Consider the following 21,736-nt stretch of genomic DNA (forward strand, 5'->3'; position numbering starts at 1 on the left):
GGATTGGAAGAAAAGAATTGGCTGATTTAGTAAAGAACATGAAATTGGGTCAAGAGAAGCTAAGGTAGAATTACACTCTTCAGTTGAATTGCCCAAGGACTAAGACACAGGGACTTTATCCAACACCAAATGGAACTTTAAGTATTTTTCTTTCTCTGCATTTGAGAGAACAGCATGTATATTGCTAAGCACACTCCTAAAACATCCCTTTGCATATGACACCAGAACTGTTAAAGTATTTTTCCACTGTAATTTTATTTGGATTGACCAGCCATGGTCTTGCTAAAAAGATGAAATTAGTTATATCAAAGTTGATAAGAATTTCTGTAAGGGGATATCTATTTTGCCAATACAGTGTAGAGAAATAAACTTAGTCTCTAAAGGCAGGCATACATGGATTCAGACTCCACTTTCACTGCTAAGTATGTTATAAGGGCCTTGGGCTGAACTTGTCTCAAACAGTTTTGTCCACCAAGAATTATTATCTCCATTTAAGTAACAGGAAAAATAAAAATCCAAGATTTCCAAAACATGATTTAAAAATTATTATCTTGTAGGTAACACTCCTTGTAACTGGTTTGAAAAACAAAATAAATGGATTTCTGTCTTCTTATCCTGTACCTGCCTAGTACAGGACCTGCACAAAGTAAGCACAGGAGATTCCTCACCACAAATCACTGAAAATTGTTGTGGCTTTGGATGATTCTGGAGTTATCACATTCAGTTTATACTGAATCCTTCATGGTACAAATATAAATGGACAATTAAAACCTTCCATTTGCAGAATCCTAAATAATACTAATTAATAGGTAGGTTCTTACAAAATGCCAAAAGAAAAATAGTATGCCAATGATAAAATACCATATAGATATGAAAATGCATGCACACCTTTTTTGCCCACTCAAGATAAGAGTAATTAATATTCAGGTAATTTGTTCACCTTCTAGTAAACAGAGCCAATTATTATTCTCTCTGTGCACATTTCTTTAAATATAGTTATTTAACTCCTTTCCTAGAAATTCTCTATTGAGAAGTACAGTACAGACTTCTTAGAAGACAAATACCAGAGCAAAATATTGTGAAATGAAATGGCAAACAAAGTAGTACACAAATTGAAGAACTCTAGTTTTAAGAATGGAAGGTCATTTTTAAAAACTGGCTAATTTCTGTGAAAGTTAATGTTGTAGTGAATCGTTTTGTTGGAAATTATCATCATATATGTGTATACAAGGAGATGAAAGAAAGACAGAACACAAGGTAAAAATACAATCTGATAAAATCTCCAAATGTTCCATCCTTATGTAACAATTATATTTATATTTTCTCTATCGGTTTTGATATGAAGAACTTCTCTTTCTTCATGGACAAAGGCAGCTGAAAGGTGCTTGTGAAACAGAGTCTGGGAAAATAGAGTACAACCCAAACTAGAGTACCTAATATTTCCACCTTCAAATCAAAATACTTCAAATTAGAATCATTTTCTAATCCCCCCAGGGGTTCCTCTTATAATTACTGTGGTGACTAATGACCGTGAATAATTCAATGGGCCACTCCAAAAGTGTCCTTTTTTCCACCTCTCCAGTCAGGAGCACATCTAGTCACCAAAATTCATCTATTCCACCTGTAAAATAGCAATTGTACTCTCCTCTACCAGGGCAAAGTTGCTACCCTTATCCACTAGTAGGAATTCATCAGAGTTCCAATCCTTAACCACTTTCACCTTGACCATAAAAACAGCTTCTCAGTTGGCCTCCTTACTCTACTTGATTTTCCACTTGGTCCCAGGGTTGCCTTAATGACACATGGACTGACTATACCACACATATGCAAAAAATTTCAGAAAAAATATTTCTGTCATTTAACAAAAATTAAAACTCTTTTAGACTTGACACCAAACTCCCTTCCTGCCATGGCCTTCACAAATATCAAGATAAGTTTAGACTTACCTGTGTTCCATATATTGATGTGTTTTGTCACATCACCATGTATGCATTCCATATATCCCTCTTCCTGGTACATTTCTAAGAATCCTTTAAAACCTAGTTTATATGAAGATGTTTTCAGTTTCTGACTCAAAAGGAAAATAATTGCCTAACCCTTGGTGCTCTCATTGCACTTTTTTATACCTCTTTAAAAAAAAAAAAGTTAATGAACTAGTTTTTCACTAAAGTCCAAGCTTCATGAGAATAGAGGCTATGTCTTGGTCATCCTTTTATCTCCATTCCTTAAAAATTTTTGACCTAAATAAATAAACAATAAATACTTGTGTAGTGAATAAATGATCATTAATAAGATCAAAAGATCCCAATTGTTATCACTTGCAAGTGTGGTTTTGATGCTCAATCTATAGGGTTCAGTAAGCCACAGACAGACATGTGAATCATCATGAAGTTCCCATGAGAAGCATTAGGACAGACAAAATTATACATCTTCTTAGCTGTATTCCCCAATTGTTCCTTTAAATGCTAAATACTTAGAATTCTATTAACTACTGTTAAAATTATATATAGATTTCCTAGAATAATGCTTTTTTGTTATTTAGCAAGTATTTATGGAATACTATCAACGCTATGCCTTTCTTAGATTAGGGATTCAATGACTAAGGACTCTTATGTAAGTATCTCATATATATCAACAGTTGTAATATGCTTTTGGACTTATTCAATACCATGTTTACCATTTTTTTATTCCCTTAAATGGGGGTGCTCTGTCCTTTACAATGGCTGTGATCTTTATCGTGTCCTGTTTTAGATGTTAGGTGATCGATCCATGAATTTCCCACTGGTTTATATTCATTTTAATTAGAGCCAATTACAAAAGTCTAATTTAGTTGAATATATCCCCAGCAATACTGTCCATAAATGTCCCAAATTAGGTATTACCTTAGTAGATTAATTGACACATGCACTTTCATTTTCTCAATTAATTTTGTGGAACACAAGGAGAAATTTCAGAATCAAATATATTTTTAAAACCCAGCAGATGGCAGTGCAGTGCAGAATATTCCATTTTTAAGAATCGCACTTCATTTTTCCAAGTTAATTTCTGGAAGTAAAATGTGTTTCTTGATCCATGCCTGCATGTAGGCATATGGAAGAGGAGCAGGTGAAGCACAAGACAGGCTGAGGAGAGCAAATGGATCGGATTCTGGTCAGAGAATGGCACAGAATTCTTCAGGGCAATGTTTGTATCTTTCCCACTAAGAATCTCTGACTCAAGAAGCAAAGAAATACTGAATGGAAATAGCGATTGGGTTTATTCATTGCTCAATGTAGCCATGTACTGGGAATTTTAAGTGTTTTATTCTACTATAAAATGGCCATCACCAACAAATTTTGTTCTGCAGAATGTAAACGTTACTTCAGCCCCCATATTTTCAAATAATAAGTTTATAAGTAAATGAAGTGGTTACTGGATACTACAGATAATGTGAAAAACATTCCAACAAATTGCCCCGCAGAACACGTATAAACAATCGTAGGAGGTGTAATCATTAGGAGCTAAATGCCCAAACTATAGTATTAATTTATCAAGGTTAAAATCAAGAAATTAAACATTCATATTCAACATCTATGAAGGAATATATATCTTCTTTTCCAAATTTAAAATTCTAAGCTTCTTTTACAAATGACTAATTAATTAAATGAAATGAATATTTACTTTGGAAATTGAAATACATGCACTGAGTAAAGACCTAAATGACAAAAAAATACGTAATAAATATCCAAACGTTGTACATATGGTTGGCAATTAAATGTACTATGCAAGAAATTTACAAATTCAATCTTTTTTTTCTAAAGGAAATGTCTCAATAGAATGCCTTCCTGGTTCTAGTCCTTGTGCTGATGCTCTACAGTGCATAGCAACTGATTTATTTTGTGATGGAGAAATTAACTGTCCAGATGGCTCTGATGAAGACAATGACACTTGTGGTAAGTAATGTCCCCCACATTTTCTCACCCCACTGCTTTTTCATCCTCCCTCACTGTGTACACACAAACACATATCCCTCAGATACCAGAAACTACTGGAGAAAGAGATATTCCAATACACATGATTATAATTTAATACAAAATCTAAAAAAATAATTATATTAATATTTTTCTAATCTATTTTATGCAATATTAGACACTGATTAAGTGGAATTCTATTTGATGTTTATGGATACAATGCTGTGATTAATGTCTGTCATAAATGAGGGAAGAGAATGTCATTGTTTCTCATCCTTTAATAAACTACTCCAAACTATTATGAATTTGAATGCACTTTCATGTTTTTTTAGCATTACACCATAATATCAATCTTTTTTGTGTGTGTGATTTTAATGGCTTCTAACTCAGTAATTGCTGCTCCTTAATTTTGATTGTTGCTTTTATTTGATCTTTGACATGGAGACAAGAAAAAATGTACTTCAGTTGTAGTTCTATGAATAATAGAAACAGTTATGAATAAGATCTTGTCTTATGAATAAAACATCCATGTTTTATTTGTAAACTTTGGCATCTGTTTTAAGTGTTATTATTATTATTATTATTATTATTATACACTTAAGTAGTACTTACTATATGCCAAGCATGACTCTAAGTGATTTAAACATATTTACTTTTTGACTTATTTCATTTGATAGTTGTGCGGCATATATATGAAAGATTATCACATAACTACAAATATAGATTGATAAGCAAGGTGAAGAATTATAGGAACAATTCTAATTTATTATTTTTTCTTAAACAATTAAACAGAAAGCATGAATTGAACACATCTGTGGTGTGGTTTATAATCAGTCTTAAAATTGACCATGAGCACAATTAGTTCCTGAAATGTACAAAGGTTGTAGTTACAACTTTCTACACTTGCTCTTCTTTTATTTGTTGCATTTTGTGCTTCTTGTATGACATTAATTGAAGATGAGTGCTCCAAAAACAACCAAAGCTTAAAAAGTTACCTATCCACTCGGTACTCACTTTAAAAGACAGACTGTTGGCCTGTTTTCCAGGAGCGACTCAAAAAAAAGGCAACTTGACTAAAGAGGCTTCTACTAAGCAATCCCAATTCAAATGTTCTTTGATAAAATTCAAACCTTCAAAGTTTAACTACATACTTTGAAGTGCACTCAGAGCATATTGGAAGAAAGTGCAGGCTACAGAATATTTTTTAATCTATGTTATATAACTAAGTTACTCAAAGAAGAAGAAAGCAACATTCTTTTTTTGCTATGGTTTCCAGGCAGTTTCCAAAAGCTTTTCAGGGAGAATATGATACAAGTGTGCCATCATGAGGTAACAAAGGTGATGTTTCTTAATATTTCAAAAAGAATAATGAATGCCAAAGTTAGACACATAGCTTTAAGATTATATAATGATAATTGATAAACTTAAGTAAAGGGAAATATGTAAGATGAGTTCAATAATCAGAAAATGTACTACGCCTATTATTATTTGGTCTTCAATGTCATGGAGTTAATAATGTTCATGGTAAAGTAATGTCAGTGCATCTCCAAAAATAACCGTGGAAGTATCATGTTAGTGTAACAATTTGTCCTAAAATAAGTTACAAGGTCATGAATTCTTTTTCCAAGTCACTATAAATTAATGGCATGAGCCTTGGCATTAGAACTGAATTAATTCTTTAAATTTGCCTTAAGTACATATCAGACTGCATTTTTCATTTTCAACGTCATGGAGGTTTTGTGTTAAGTGAACTTTAGTATCAACACACCATCCATGTCACTAACTTTCTTAAGTCTCTAGATGCTCATTTTTCATTTTTATTGTCTCTCTTCGCTATTTGATTTTTAAAATTAGCATTATATTTATCTTGGAAAACAAATTTAAAGCCTTTGTGGAATAAATGTGGACTAATCAATCAGTTAATCTATCCTTATCCAGCTAGAATTCAGGCCTATAAGTTGTTTTGTTCATCATTCATCCTTAATGATGGTGAGCCCAAAAGCCTAGTGCACTTCACCTCAGCACCAACCTGATCATCTAATAGCATAATTTCTATGTGAAAGCTTGTGTCCATCAATCTACATTCCCAAAAAATTAATTTAAGAGAATTCTCTCTCTATGAAATTGACCCTTGTGCACTCTCTCTTTCTTTTTTCTCCAGCTGTGAGCTCTAATTCTAGTACGTGTTATTAATAGAGTCACATTAATGTTGACTTCCTCACATAGCTTCCTTTTTTAGTCTTTAGTTATTTAGGTCTTATGCAACGTATAGCTGACTGTAGCTGAACCAAGAGTTTTTAAAATTGTTTTTCTCTTCTGATTAGAATGGCATCAGCAGGAAAGTTCGCTTTTTAGCTGACCTATGAGAAGGAAAGATGCTGACTCACAGCCTTTAGACCAATGTTCAGACCTATTTGGAAGTTGTCAACCGTCTCTATAGATTGTTTGCATGCCTCTGTATGTGTGCACAATAGACCTCGGTGGATGGGCATAGATCATGTTTGTTTTATATATCCTGGAGAGTTCAGTGCCCTATGCAAGCGCACAACTAGTAAATATTCAGCCAGCAGAGGGAGCTCTCAGTAGGTTCTGAGAGCATAACTTTTAGGAATCCCCTCCAATTACAGGTACCTTTCAGAGAGCTCAGTAAATGCCTGATATTATTTGACAGGCTCATTTATCTCCCACTCAGGATTTTTTTTTTCATGCTGCACCGTAAAGCACTATGCAGTCTAAAAAGTCATAATCCTGAACGCCAGTTATCATACTTATCCATGGCTGGGTTAGATCTATTTTGCTGAAAGGCTATCCCCCTTCATTGTCTTGTGTAATATTAGGTTCTCCAGAAACGTCCTGAAATTAAATGAAAGAATGTATGAGAAGGCCCCTAGAACGAGTCGACACCTTGAAATAATAATATTTTGGCATTCTGAACATTTCCATTATAAGTACCTCAATACTATCGTGGTTTTTGGGTTGTTTTTTTTTTTAAATGCTTTCAGGATATGCTTCTTAAGAATACTCTTAACAGTCACATGCAAGAATTCATCAATGACCCTTTAGACCAGAACTGGATGTGCAGATTGCCCATTCCTACTGAAAGTCAGCAAATTCATAGCACACTGGAAAAATTGATCATATTTCTAAGGATAGGCTAAGTACTACGGTAAACAATCTTCGCAATTTAAGATAATAACAGTTTATTTATCACATCCTGATCCAAGGGCTGCCCTCTGTGTAGGCATCCAGGAAACCAGCTCCTTTCTCATCCCCTCTGTCTCTTGTCCTCCCCTGGATCCTTTGCAACCCACTGACAGACAAGGAAGACTGTCTCAGAAGATCTTTTTAGGAATCACCTCTGGAAATAAACATAATGACTTCCACAACAGTTTCATGGCCAGGATCTGTCACATGGCCCATTATTGGAAGTGCAGCCTAGTGATGGACCCAGAAGGGACTGAAAAAGGGTGTGACAAACCTACAACTATCCTGCCACCAGGGACATAACTCAGGTTGTTGGAAAACTTTGAATTTTGTTGTACAACACAGATCCGCTGATCCACCTCCCAAATGTGTAGTGAATGGGTATGCAGAAGTGAAGAATTCCTAAAATGTTTCCAGATTTGCGAGTTGGTTTTATAAATTCTTAAGTCAGTCCTGTTTTGTTCCCTTTTCCTTCTATCTTTTTTGCTTCTTTCTATTTGTCATAGAATTCTATTGCAATGTGCCCTATTTTAATTTTAAGAACAGTGAAAATGATGGAATTTTTTAAAAAATCCTGTTTCTTCTTTTATTTACAGTTCTGCACACACATGTCCCCCCCCCTTTTAAGTTCAAAGAGTAAATGATAACATCACCATAGCTGTATATATTGAGGTATCAGGTAGTATACCCCTGTATGCTCAGGAGTAAGAATGCCTGGCTTTGAATTGTCACTAATAATCTGGGAAAACTTTTGCCAGTTACTTAACCCCTCTGTGCCTCACTTTTCCCACCCATAACTTTGTAAGGTTGTTGTGAAGATCACATTAATACATACATAACACCTTTACAATAGTGGCTGGCACATAGTAAATACTCCACCAATTATAGCAGTTACATTTTAGGACTGTCAAGATTGATTGCTCATCAAATATAAACTATTTAAAATAACAGTGGACTTGCTTGCACTGCCTGTAATCTTGAAGTCCATATGCTTTTTTGACAAAGTGATTGGAAGGCTCCATATATCACCTAAAATATAAGCAGGCACTATTTTCACTTTTCTAGTCATTGAAGCTAAGGGATTAATTGTCCCATTTATTTGGCATGGTTTGCAGAGAGTTGAGGGTGAATGAGAGGTTTCTTTTCACAACTAGAAAATTACTTAAATCTGCATTAAATAATCAGATATTTTGCTGTTTATTTTCAAATCATACAAATTATCCTTAATCATCTTTATTTGCTCCAGTAAGAATTACACATAAGGAGATTCAGTTCTCTCAACAAGTCACAGTACTCTGCATTTCCTTTCCCAGATCTCCGAAGATTTTTCAGTGCTTAATGCTTCTATCTTAGATTATCTTTTCAGTTCTCCAAGTTTGTTGCTTATTTGTTGTTTTGTTTTTTGTCTTCAGCTGGGAGTCAGGTTATCAAGTTATAATCCAATGCAATTAATTCCTAGCTCATTGTTTTTAAACAGACTGAGTCTTACAATTTACAATCTTACACTCTTACAATCATAAAGTGATTTCTTATGCTTTAAAAAAAATACCAAAAATAGCAAAAAGCCAACCAAAAGCAAGAGAGTTCTGCCAAGATTTCTGTATTCTGTTTAATTTGTCAATTTTTTCCTTTGTCCATATAAAATATCTGTTGTCCTATAATAGCTTGTATTTAATTACTTGACAGAAATGTTGTATAATGTTACAATGAGGTTTTCCACCCATTAGCTTATTCTAAGTCTCACGTTCTAAGAGCAGCAATTTAATTTTAGTAATTTTTTTAAATCTCCCTATCCTCCATTCTTCTGGCCTATAAGGAATTAACAACCTACCAAGAGAAAAAGGACACATTCTAGGAGTAATTATTTTAAAATGTAGTATCAAGAGTATTAAATAAAAAGTATATAGAAAATAATCTAAGAAAAATTAAAGATTGTGAAAAAATGGCTTTTATTTTTTAACACATAGTATGCATTGTAACTGTAAGGGGAACACAAAAGTTAGTGAGGTACGGTTCCTGGTTTATGCCTTCAGTAAGATTTTAAACTAGCTGGAAATGATTCAGATATAAGTTAAAGACAACTAATAACACGAGACATCAAAGAGAGTATATGAAGTAAATATGCTACAAGAATTAAAAGAGGAAAATGAGTAGTCATGAAATGCAGAAGACATATTCAGGAATATTGAATGACAATATTGAGATAGCAAATTCATACAAAAGAAGCAAGAAGTTTAAAAGATGCATGGAATAGATCAGATGGATGGAATTTGCTACAGGCCACTGGCACCACATATATCATTTGCCTGGCCATATTGTGATCATTTTCAGGACATAGCACAGAATGCATATATTTAAAATTCGCCCTCGCTCCAATTTAATCAGGAAAATAAGACCAAAAAATAGTAGCTATTTGTCTAAATTAGGAGTTTATAATTAAAATATATTTATTTCCTTAAAAATGTGAAAAAATAGGGACACCTGGGTGGCTCAGTTGGTTAAGTGTCCTACTTGGGCTCAGGTCATGATCTTGCAGTTTGGGAGTTCGAGTCCCGCATCAGGATCTGTGCTAACAGCTCAGAACATGAAGCCTGCTTCGGATTCTGTGTCTCTCCTCTCTCTGCCTCTCCCATGCACTGCTCTGTCTCTCTCTATCTCTCAATAATAAATAAACATTAAATAAATTTTTTGAAAGGTACTCACTTTAAAAAAAATGTGACAAATACTAAAAATGCAGTTTAGGTATGGGCATTTAGAAGTAAAATGCTTTTCTAAAGGAATCTATGGTGAGTTATGAGCAAGTATATGAAAATTGGCAATAGATTTTAAACATGAGATCTGATCTACTCCTATTGGATCATTTCAGTCATACAGATTCAGTCATAACTGTTCTGTGAAGGGTTCATTAGCCAATTTGAATCCCATTTCACTTGATAAAACTTTCCAGGACTGTTTTTTGTCTAACATGACTCCTCATTTTTTTCCACAGCCACAGCTTGTGATGGCAAGTTTTTGTTGACTGGAACTTCTGGGTCCTTCCAGGCTGTTCATTACCCAAAGCCTTCTAAATCAAGTGTTGTTTGCCAGTGGATTATACGGTAATATATCATTTTCTATTCCCTGTTGTTAAGTCATAAAGTCTTTCCCTGATACAATAAGTCTTACCACCTATTGTAGTCTATTTTTTAACAATCATTTTCACTGGCTATGAAGCAGTCTTCCCAACTGATAACCTGTCCTAGAAGTTTCTCTCTCATTCTTCAAAAAGGTGTTCTATCCTATGGGTAATACTGTCTAATTAATGGGGCCATCGTAGGATTCTGTGGCAAACTTTCCCCTCTTTATGATTGGCACAAATCAAGGGTTGCCAAAGTGAACAGCACACATTTATATCTATATACTGCAATAAATAATATTTCCCATTACTTGCATCCTGGCCACCAAGGATTCTTTTCTCATTATGCCAGCATCTATATGAAAATGTCCTCTGATGTGATTTAGTCATGGCAGATTAAGAGTTGGGGACACCCTCTATACACGTCCTACTAGACAATAGTAGCTAGATCTTGAATAACACTAAGATCAGTTAGCATGTCAAATACATGATATTGACCTCCAAGCTCTTAATTCAATCCACTAATTCAATCATTATGATGATCCAAATAATTAAACTGCTGAAGACTGATTGACCTTAATGTTTATCTAAGCATTTTGCACACAGGAGCAGTATCTGATGTTCCTCCCAGATTCCAAAGGAAAATAATTTGTACTCAAATAAATAAAAGCAAAGCTGAAATAAACTCATTATAACTTTTTAAGTTCAGTTTAAATAAGTTAATGATCAATATAAATTTTAAAAAAATTATCTTAAGCCACTGAGCGTTTTTCTCCACAGAGCATGAAGAATAAACGTTCTCTGGAATTCACTTTGATAAATGACATTCTAGTTAGTTCATTTCTCTTAACAGCTGGGTAGGACTGTGGATTCCCGATCCAACTTACAGTATAATAGTTTTAATCATTGTGATGACTCACTAGAAAACTAGGAGAATCAACATTACGACTGATTAAAGAAGGTTATAAGGCAATGCCAAACACATTCTTGCCAACCATGTATGATAGAAAATGGTTCCATAAAGATTCACAGTGTTGTTTCCTAGTGTAGACATACCCCAGAGATAAGATGGGATATGAAAGGAAATTCGTATTTCCCTTCAAATTCATGAAGGGAAGAAGAACATTCTGTTCTCTTTAAATAATTTCTATTTTGGAGTTCAGCCACATGTAAGATATGTTTTCATGCTCTAGACAACATGTTACTTGTATGCCAAAGATAAGATTTTGTATTCAAAATGACAGCTCACTTGTCAAGTGAAGAATTAACCAATTTGGGGGATATTGTTTCTAATAGAATCAGATCAAATTTAAAAAGAAGCATTTATAAATGGCTATTAGCATTGATTACAGGTAAAATGAAAAATATTTTATTCCTTACTTAAAATGTCAGCAGAAAGGTTTAGAAAAATCTTAAATTACTTTCTCTGAAAATGGAAAGAACATGAATCCTAAATTATTTCTTCATGCAATCTTTGAAATTTTATTCACACCAAATAAATATAATTTAATTGTTAAATTTAATTGTTAAATGCTTAATAAAACTGGATCAAACTTGTAGGAGAGTTTATAAGGAGAACCCAACAAACTTTTGCCATAGTAGTAATACCATTTATGTAACAATCACACTATGTTAATTAAGGATTTGTATGGTTCTATTCTTTTTTACTTTTTTTTCCGTTACTTAATTTTTAAAACCATTTTTAAGAAATACACCATTAGTGCAGCAATGATTTCCAAACCCCAAAGGACCTAAAATGTTACCCTAAACACTGCACTTCAAGATGAAATCATGAATTAATTAATCATATAAACAACCTAAGTATTTTGTTTTTCTTCTTGAAACTGGTTACTAAAATGGTGATGCATTGTCTTTGATAGTTTGTTTTTCCTAATTATGATCAAAGGGGGTCATAAAGATAATCACGTTTCCTATAAGCTTGAAGACCATTAAATGGTGGAGAAATGTTTAAGATGCAATTAAACTATATTTTGGACTAGACCAGCCCATCGTTGGAATTATATTAAAACTACATTTAGCAGAGAATCAAATATATGAAGAATATGAGCACTCGAGACAATCTGTATGAATTCAAATCTTCTCTCTACAGATTCAAAATATGTGATCTCTAGCTAATAACTAAATCTCTTTGAGCCAAAATTTCTACATCCTTAGAGTTCAACATCTCTAAATTCAGAGGCCAAAGTCATTATTAAATGTAGTAATGACTGTAAAGGGCTTAGCCCCATATTAAATTATCAAAAAAACTGGGCTTTAAAAAGATTAGCTATTGATACAAAAATACAAAATGCATAAGTTATATTTAGAAAAATACCCATTCCCTTAAAAATCAAAAGATAACCATGTCTACATTATAAAAAACAGATATTATATTTTCTAATTAGTCTTCTATCTATAAATGACCAAATTTTTATTGCAAGTTGGCTTTTCTGAGTCAGAAGAAATACTCACTAGTTTCTCTCTTGTACCTTCAACTTTATACATAAAGAAAAGTAAAGGAATCCTGAAAGCAAAATTTCCTAAGGAGCTTCTCTTGTATCTCTCAGCTTTATAGCTTAAAAATAACACATGAAGGAAAATTCATTTTATTCTTCCCTAAAGACATCAAAAGTTCAATTAAAAAACTAGAAATCACTCTGAAGCCTACTTCATTTCTTCTTCCCATGTCTTCTTAAACTTTGACACTGGAGTCCTGAGGTCACACTACCAGGCTCACTCACCCACCTCTAAACTGACCTAACCAAGGCAGAATTTGTATAAATGGCTGCCACCATTTGCAAGATCACATAAGAACTGACAAGATTGCATATGTAGAAAATCATAAAAATACACACACACAGACAATCTGTTAGAACTAATAAAAGAAATCAACAAAGTTGCAGTATACAAAATTCATATAAAAAATTCTGTGTGTTTCCATACACTAACAATGAATAGTCCAGAAAAGAAATTAAGGAATAAACCTATTTACAATAGCACCAAAAAGAATAAAGTACCTAGGAATAAACTTAACCAAGGAGGTTAAGACTTGTACACTGAAAACTACAAAACATAGTTGAAAGAATTTAAAGAAGACACAAATAATGGGAAGACATCTCATGTTCATGGATTGGAAGACTTAATATTGTTAAAATGTAATAATATATTAATGTCCATACTACTGAAAATGATCTATGGATTCAATACAATCTCTATCAAAATCCTAATGCCATATTCTTACAAAAATAGAAAAGAAAGAATTCTAAAATTCATATTAACTCATAAAAGACCCTAAATAACCAAAGCAACCTTGAGAAAAAGAACAAAGCTGGAGGCCTCATACTTCCTGGTTTTAAAATACATTACAAAGCTACAGTAATCAAAACAGCATGGTACTAGCATAAAAACAGGTACATAGACCAATAGAACAGAATAGAGAGCCCAGAAATAAACCCACACCCTATGGTTAAATGATCTTTGTTAGGGGTTCCAGGACTACACAATGGGAATACAACAGTCTCTTCAACAAACAGTGTTGGTAAAACTGGATATTCACATACAGAAAACTAAAATTGGACCCTTATCTTACACCATAGAAAATCAACATAAAATGGATTAAATACCTAAATGTATGACCAGAAATCATAAAATTCCTAGAAGAAAAGATAGGAAATACATCATGCATACACCAGCCACATACCACACATGAATCACACATATAGCACACAAATACACATAATATTCACACAAGACACATACCACACACACCACATATAAAGAACACATATACAACAAACACCACAAATACAACACACATACCTATTGCATGTATCATACACAAACACCATTTGGAATACCACACATATCACACACGAGACACACTCAGTACACACATACATACAAACACCATATTCACCCCACACATAAACAACAAATATGCAATCAACACACATACCACGAATCCACCACACCCATATCAACCAAATACCACACGATCATATCTCACATACATAAAAAAAAAAATAGAACTCTTCATAACATTAGTCATCACAGTGATTTCCTTTAGTTGCGTAGACAACTAAAGCAAAAATAGACAAGTGGCATTATGTCACATTAAAATCATCCCACACAGCAAAGGAAGAAATCAATAAAGTAAAAAGGCAACCTATGGAATGGAAGGTAATATTTGCAAGCCATATACCTGATAAAGTGGTAATACCCAAAATATATTAGGAACTATTACAACTACATAGCAAAAGAACAAAACAAAAACCAAATATCTAATTTTAAAAAATGGACAAAAATCTCAAATAGGTACCTCTCCAAAGAAGACATACAAATAGTCAACAAGCATATGAAAAGTTGCTCAACATCAACAATCATCAAGGATATGCAAATTAAAATCACAATGATTTAAAAAAAAAACAGAATGCTATAAATTTGGTGAGGAAGTGGAGGAAATAGAACCATGTGCACCATTGATAGAATGTGAGATGGTGTGGTAACGATGGAAAACAATACAGAGAGGTTCTTCATAATTTTAAAAATAGAACTACTGTACAATCCAGCAACCCCACTTCTGGATATTTATCCAAAAGAGTCAAAATCAAAATCTCTAAGAGATATTTGCAATCCCATGTTCATTCCCACTGCAGCATTATTCACAACAGCCAAGGAGTGGAAACAACCTCAATGTCCATGACTGAGGAATGAATAAAAAAAATGTGGTACATACATACAAGGGAATATTTTTCAGTCATTAAAGGAAGGAAATCCTGTCATATGCAACAACATGGGTGAACTTTGAAGATATCATGTGAAGTGAAATAAACTTTTTACAGAGGGGCAAATACTGCATGATTCTATTTATATGAAGCATCTAAACTATTCAAATTCATAGAGACAGAAAGTAGAATGCTGGTTTACAGGGACAGAGGGAGGGTGAAATGGGAAATTACTGTTCAATGGTATAGAGTTTCAGTAACACAAAGTGGAAAAAGTCCTAGAGATCTGCGGTACAACATTGTGCTTATCGATAACAGTTCTGTATCATAAGCTTAAAAATTCATTGAGCATCAATCTCATGTTATGTGATTTTTAAATCACAATTAGAAAATACATCCAAATTTTAGAATGCATAAAGAGTTTTGACAACTTGTTAAGAGTGTAGTAACCTATTTTTTGCTTAATTTAGTGTAAATCAAGGACTCTCCATTAAACTGAGCTTCGATGACTTTAATACATATTATACAGATGTATTAAATATTTATGAAGGTGTGGGTACAAACAAGATTTTAAGAGGTAAGTTAAAACAAATATACAATCCATTATCAAAATGAAAATATGTAGTAAACTCTTTGAAGTGATGTGTTTTGACTTTGATTTTAAACTGAATATGGACTTGAAATTTAAGTTACTGAAAGGAAAAGGCAAAACTGGTTTTCATTATAAAAATGAACAATTTAGTTCCCTATGTGATCAATCTTCTTAGTAGTAAAATGGTTACTACTTCACATTACCCTCTTCTAACTATTTTTTAAAATAAGATGGAATTTTCCAAAGAAATATAATTGTGTCTTTGGCTACTATGCTTTGTTTGTTTCTCCCCATTAAGCAAAATTCAGACAAACCTCGAAAATCATTGTTCTCATTTTCTCTAACATTGCATTGGTTATAAACTCACAGAATGTCTTCCTATTTTCAACATGCACTCTACTATTCAGTCTTTTGCAAGACTATTATGAATACAGCGAGTAAAACAATGGCTACCCCAGGATGTAGGCTCATTAAATGATAGGTATAGGTGGTATTGTCCTTTCATAACCATTGTCATTATATACATGGACAGTAATAGAAGCCGAATAGAGGGCGGGGAATTCACTAATATACATGTGCCCACTCTATTCTGTCTGGTCCAACCGTTATATGGGTAGAAAGACAAAAAACTACTCTTGCTTCTATTATTGTGACCAAGCTTTAGCCATTATTAGTGTGGCATGAGCAATACCTGATAGAGCCAAATTTTTAGTTTTATAACTGCTTAGTTTGTGTGTTTCTTAGAGGAACTTTTTCAATAAAGGGATGCATCTTTTCTTTTTATGAGTATATAGTGTTGTGCAGCTAATAATTAAAAACAAAAATATAGCTTTTTCAAACCATAAATATGTATAATAATTTGAGGTTTTCTAACACTTAGGAGAAGAGACATTTCAATTAACCAATTAATCATTACTAGTGCTCATTATACTGAGTGGTATAATATAGATTGATGAACCAATTGATAGAATAATAAATTGATGGATGGACAGAAGGATGGATCAATGGATAGATGGATGAACAGATCTATAAGTATATAATAGTCATTCATTTTTTTTTGTAGCTTCTCTCTGGGAAACCAATCCTGGCACAATTAGGGTCTTTTCCAACCAGGTTACTGCCACCTTCCTTATAGAATCTGATGAAAATGATTATATTGGATTTACTGTGACATATACTGCATTTAATAGCACAGAGCTTAATAGTAAGTATTGTTTATTATTTAGCCTTTGAATTTTAAGATGCTTTAATATTGTAATGGAATTTTAAAAGTAGCAGAATTTAAAGTTTTAGAACAATGTCATAATTTGTTTTATTATGCAGGTTCTTTAATGAGTATCTCGTGTATAGCTCTCTCTCCTTGATACTTAGGAAAATTGAGAAATTAGAATAGTTCATGTTCTTCAAAAGAATCAAATAATCAATTCCAGAAAAATTACAAAGTTTCATATATGTATACACACATATGCATAAAATTAATTCTGAGAATATTCCAGAATGTTGACCAATATTCTGGGTAAACCAATAGAGATCAGATGTAAAATTAAAGAATACTAAGAAAAAGAAGCTTGCTTTGCTAAAGGCCTACTGGGATATAGGAAGCATATTAATTTAAGACAGTTGGCAACAAAAAGCTATTTTTTTCAACTAAATGGAATGAAACAGAATGAAGATGAATTAAAAAAGACTATGTGCATGACACTTAATTATAGATATACAAGACTGTATAAGACTAGATTATTTTTGATGCAATCGGTTACAATTAGTCACACTGTGGGCTAAATTCGAAGTATTTTCTCCCTCTTTTTTTAATTCACAGATTATGAGAAAATTAACTGTGATTTTGAAGATGGCTTTTGTTTCTGGGTCCAGGATCTAAATGATGATAACGAATGGGAAAGGATTCAGGGAAACACATTTCCTCCTTTTACTGGACCAAATTTCGACCATACTTTTGGCAATTATTCAGGTATAATTCATATTTAATTCCAAATCAAAGGGAAGCTGGTGTTTTCTGCAGTTTAATGTGAACAGCATTAAATTAAAAATAGTCTTTTCAGATTTTCTTTTTTAAAAAAATCATGGACTAACAAATGTTTTGAAGTGAAAATGGTAATCAAATAGGCCAGCAAATGAGAATATTTCAAAAGATACATTATTTTACCCCGTATATGCATGAAATATGGAAAAGTACACAGAGGCTATTCCAGATAAGACTTAGGTTGTTGGGAGGAGCCAAGATGGCGAAACAGCATGGAAGTTTTTTGTGTGTCTCGCGTCCATGAAATACAGCCAGACCAACACTAAACTATCCTACACACCTAGAAAACTGATTGGAGGATTAACACAACAATCTGCACAACCTGAACCACAGAATTCAGCAGGTACGTGGTGTGGAGAGGTGAACTTGGGGACAGAAGCCGGCAGCAGGCAGGGAGCGGCGTTTGCAGGTGAAGAGAGGACGGAGACTGGGGGGAGGGGAGCATACGGGAAAAGCACCCCTCCCCAAAAGCAGCTGGAGAGAAAGTGGAAAATTGGAAACAGCCACAGGGACTAAACTAAAAAGGGAGAAAGAAGAGGGTTTAAATTCCATTAAGACTGTAAACAAGGGGAGCGCAAAGGTTGCAACTCCACAGCTACATACCTGTAGGTGCTCGGGTGAGAAGGGCAAATCCCCAGGAGCAGAACGGGGTCCAGGGGGTTCTCGGACCACACAGAGAAAAGCGGTTCCATTGCTGGAAGGACATTTGGTGGAGACTGTTGAAGCCACCTGGTCCCAGCAGATCCCAGAAAACGGCCACATTCGCTGGTGCTGGAACAAGGTCTTTAAGGGTGAAGCCTGGTGCCAGATGTGTACTGTGATTTCCCATAATCCCTGAAATGCTGCTGCTACACTATCGCTTGCAGTTTTTCTGGGCGGGCTGGCACCTGGCTGCAGTCTCGAGGAACCGGCAGCAGCAGGGTCCCGCAAGTGTTCCTGGGTGCAGCTGGCATTCAGCCATTGCTCCGGTGAGACGCTCCCGCAGAGAGGCGGAAAGGGTCAAAGCCGCAGTCTTACAGAAGTAAGGGGCCGGGGAAACAGCCGCATCTGAGACAAAACTTGGCAGAGAGGTACGGCCTGGGGCTTGGTCACGGACAGTGAAGAAGCAGGGAGTGGATGAAACCTGAAGACAGAGGATGGGTGCGCGATTGCTGATCCGGGAGAACAGTTGCGACACTAGAGACTGGATACTTGGGTGACGCAAGTTTCACCTATCCCGCGCATGCGCATATGCATTTATCAGTGCAGCAACAATCCACCCCTGTAGGCTAGCAGCGCCATCTAGAGGAGAATGGAGCCATTACACTGAGCCCCACCCAACTGGACCAACCTCGCTCTTCAAGAACACAAGTCTCACCTCCTACTTAGTTTAAGGACTATAAAGTGCTACATAGTCTGACTTCTAGGGGAAAATGAAGTAATTCCAGTCCTATTTCAATCTGTTAGCAGGTCCTTCTATTCAATTTTCTTTCTTTGTTTTTTTCTTCTTTTTCTCTTTTACACTACTTTTCTTTTTCTTGAATACAAAAAGAGAAAAAATTTATTTTTATTTTCAATTTTTATTAAAAATATTTTGCTTTAATTTTTTAAATATATTTTTTACTTTTGTGTAAATGTTTTCAAATTCTATCTTACTTCCATCATTTTATTTTAGTCTACTTCAGTGTATTCACCTTTTCAAAATTTCAAACGATTTCCTTTTTTTTACTTTTTCTTTTTTCTCTTTTTCATTTCTTTTCTTTTTCGTGAATGCAAAGACAAAAACTTCATTTTTACTTTCGATTTCTATTAAAAATATTTTCTTTAATTTTTTTACTATTTTTTTGCCAATGCAATTTTTTTCAAATTATATTTTACTTCCATCATTTTATTTTAGTCTGCTACAGTGTATTCACTTTTTCAAATTTTCAAACGATTTTTTCTTTTTTCTCTTTTTCATTTCTTTTCTTTTTCTTGAATACAGAAAGAGGAAAATTCATTTTTTATTTTTAATTTTTATTAAAAATATTTTTCTTCAATTTTTTTCTACTATATTCTTTACTTTTGTGTAAATTTTTTCAAATTTTATTTTACTCCCATCATCTCATTTTAGTCTACTTCCGTGTATTCATTTCTTCAAATTCTCAAACAATTTCCTTCCCCCACCTTTTTTTTCTCTAATCTGTCAAACCACTTTCAACACCCAGACCAAAACACACCTAGGATCTAGCATCATTTATTAGATGTGTGTATATATGTGTGTTTTTAATTTTTTAATATTAATATTTTTTAATTTTAATTTTTTTAATTTTAATTTTTCTACATCATTAATTCCTTTTCTCCCTTCAAAATGACAAAATGAAGGAATTCACCCCAAAAGAAAGAGCACGCAGAAATGACAGCCAGGGATTTAACCAACACAGATACAAGCAAGATGTCTGAACCAGAATTTAGAATCACAATAATAGGAATACTAGCTAGAGTCAAAAATAGATTAGAATCCCTTTCTGCAGAGATAAAAGAAGTAAAAAATAGAATGAAATAAAAATGCTATAACTGAACTGCAATCACAGATGGATGCAGAGACGGCAAAGATGGATGAGGCAGAACAGAGAATCAGCGATATAGAGGACAAACTTATAGACAATAATGAAGCAGAAAAAAAGAGGGAGATTAAGTCAAAAGAGCACAATTTAAGAATTAGAGAAAATAGTGACTCATTAAAAAGGAACAACATCAGAATCATAGGGGTCCCAAAAGAGGAAGAGAGAGAAATAGGGGTAGAAGGGGTAGGGGAGCAAATCATAGCAGAAAATTTTCCTAACCTGGGGAAAGACACAGACATCAAAATCCAGGAAGCACAGAGGACCCCCATTAGATTCAACAAAAACCAACCATCAACGAGGCATATCATAGTCAAATTCACAAAATACTCAGGCACAGAGAGAATCATGAAAACAGCAAGGGAAAAAAAGTCCCTAACCTACAAGGAAGACAGATCAGGTTTGCAGCGGACCTATCCACAGAAACTTGGCAGGCCAGAAAAGAGTGGCAGGGTATATTCAGTGTGCTGAATCAGAAAAAATATGCAGCCGAGAACTCTTTATCCATCAAGACTGTCATTGAAAATAGAAGGAGAGATAAAAAGTTTCCCAGACAAACAAAAATTAAAGGAGTTTGTGACCACTAAACCAGCCCTGCAAGAAATTTTAAGGGGGACTCTCTGAGGGGAGAAAAGATGAAAGAAAAAGAAAGAAAGAAAGAAAGAAAGAAAGAAAGAAAGAAAGAAAGAAAGAAAGAAAGAAAGAAAGAAAGACTAGAAAGGACCAGAGAACACCACCAGAAACTCCAACCCTACAAACAACATAATGGCAATAAATTCATGTTTCAGTACTCACTCTAAACATCAATGGACTAAATGCTCCAATCAAAAGACACAGGGTAGCAGAATGGATAAGGGAACAAGATCCATCTATATGCTGTTTACAAGAGACCTACTTTAGACCTAAAGACACCTTCAGATTGAAAATAAGGGGATGGAGAACCATCTATCATGCTAATGGTCAACAAAAGTATGGAGTAGCCATACTTATATCAGACAATCTATACTTTAAAATAAACACTGTAACAAGAGATGAAGAAGGGCATTATATTATAATTAAGGGGTCTATCCACCAAGAAGACCTAACAATTGTAAACATTTATGTGCCAAATGTGAAAGCACCCAAGTATATAAATCAATTAATCACAAACATAAAGAAACTCATTGATAGTGATACCATAATAGTAGGGGACTTCAACAGCCCACTCACAGCAATGGACAGATCATCTAATCAAAAAATCAACAAGGAAACAATGGCTTTGAATGCCACACTGGACCAGATGGACTTAACAGATATATTCAGAATATTTCATCCTAAAGCAACAGAATATACATTCTTCTCCAGTGCACGTGGAACGTTCTCCAGAATAGACCATATACTGGGACACAAATCAGCCTTAAGTAAGTACCAAAAGATTGAGATCATACCGTTCATATGTTCAGACAACAACGCTATGAAACTCGAAATTAACCACAAGAAAAAATTTGGAAAGGTAACAAAAACTTGGAGACTGAAGAACATCCTATTA

At 34.0% G+C, this 21,736-nt stretch overlaps 1 protein-coding gene across 1 annotated transcript in view; it reads left to right on the plus strand.

Annotated features, from left to right (window-relative positions):
* Positions 1–21,736, plus strand: part of TMPRSS15 (transmembrane serine protease 15) — a 121,145-nt gene that overhangs the window by 22,622 nt on the left and 76,787 nt on the right. Inside the window, exons 6-10 of the mRNA XM_045036720.1 lie at positions 3,801–3,932; positions 10,144–10,252; positions 15,464–15,570; positions 16,649–16,789; positions 17,405–17,554. Coding sequence (XP_044892655.1) covers positions 3,801–3,932; positions 10,144–10,252; positions 15,464–15,570; positions 16,649–16,789; positions 17,405–17,554 — 639 coding nt within the window. The remainder of the gene's footprint in view (positions 1–3,800; positions 3,933–10,143; positions 10,253–15,463; positions 15,571–16,648; positions 16,790–17,404; positions 17,555–21,736) is intronic.

Source organism: Felis catus, chromosome C2, assembly GCF_018350175.1.
Source record: "Felis catus isolate Fca126 chromosome C2, F.catus_Fca126_mat1.0, whole genome shotgun sequence".
Lineage (NCBI taxonomy): Eukaryota > Metazoa > Chordata > Mammalia > Carnivora > Felidae > Felis > Felis catus.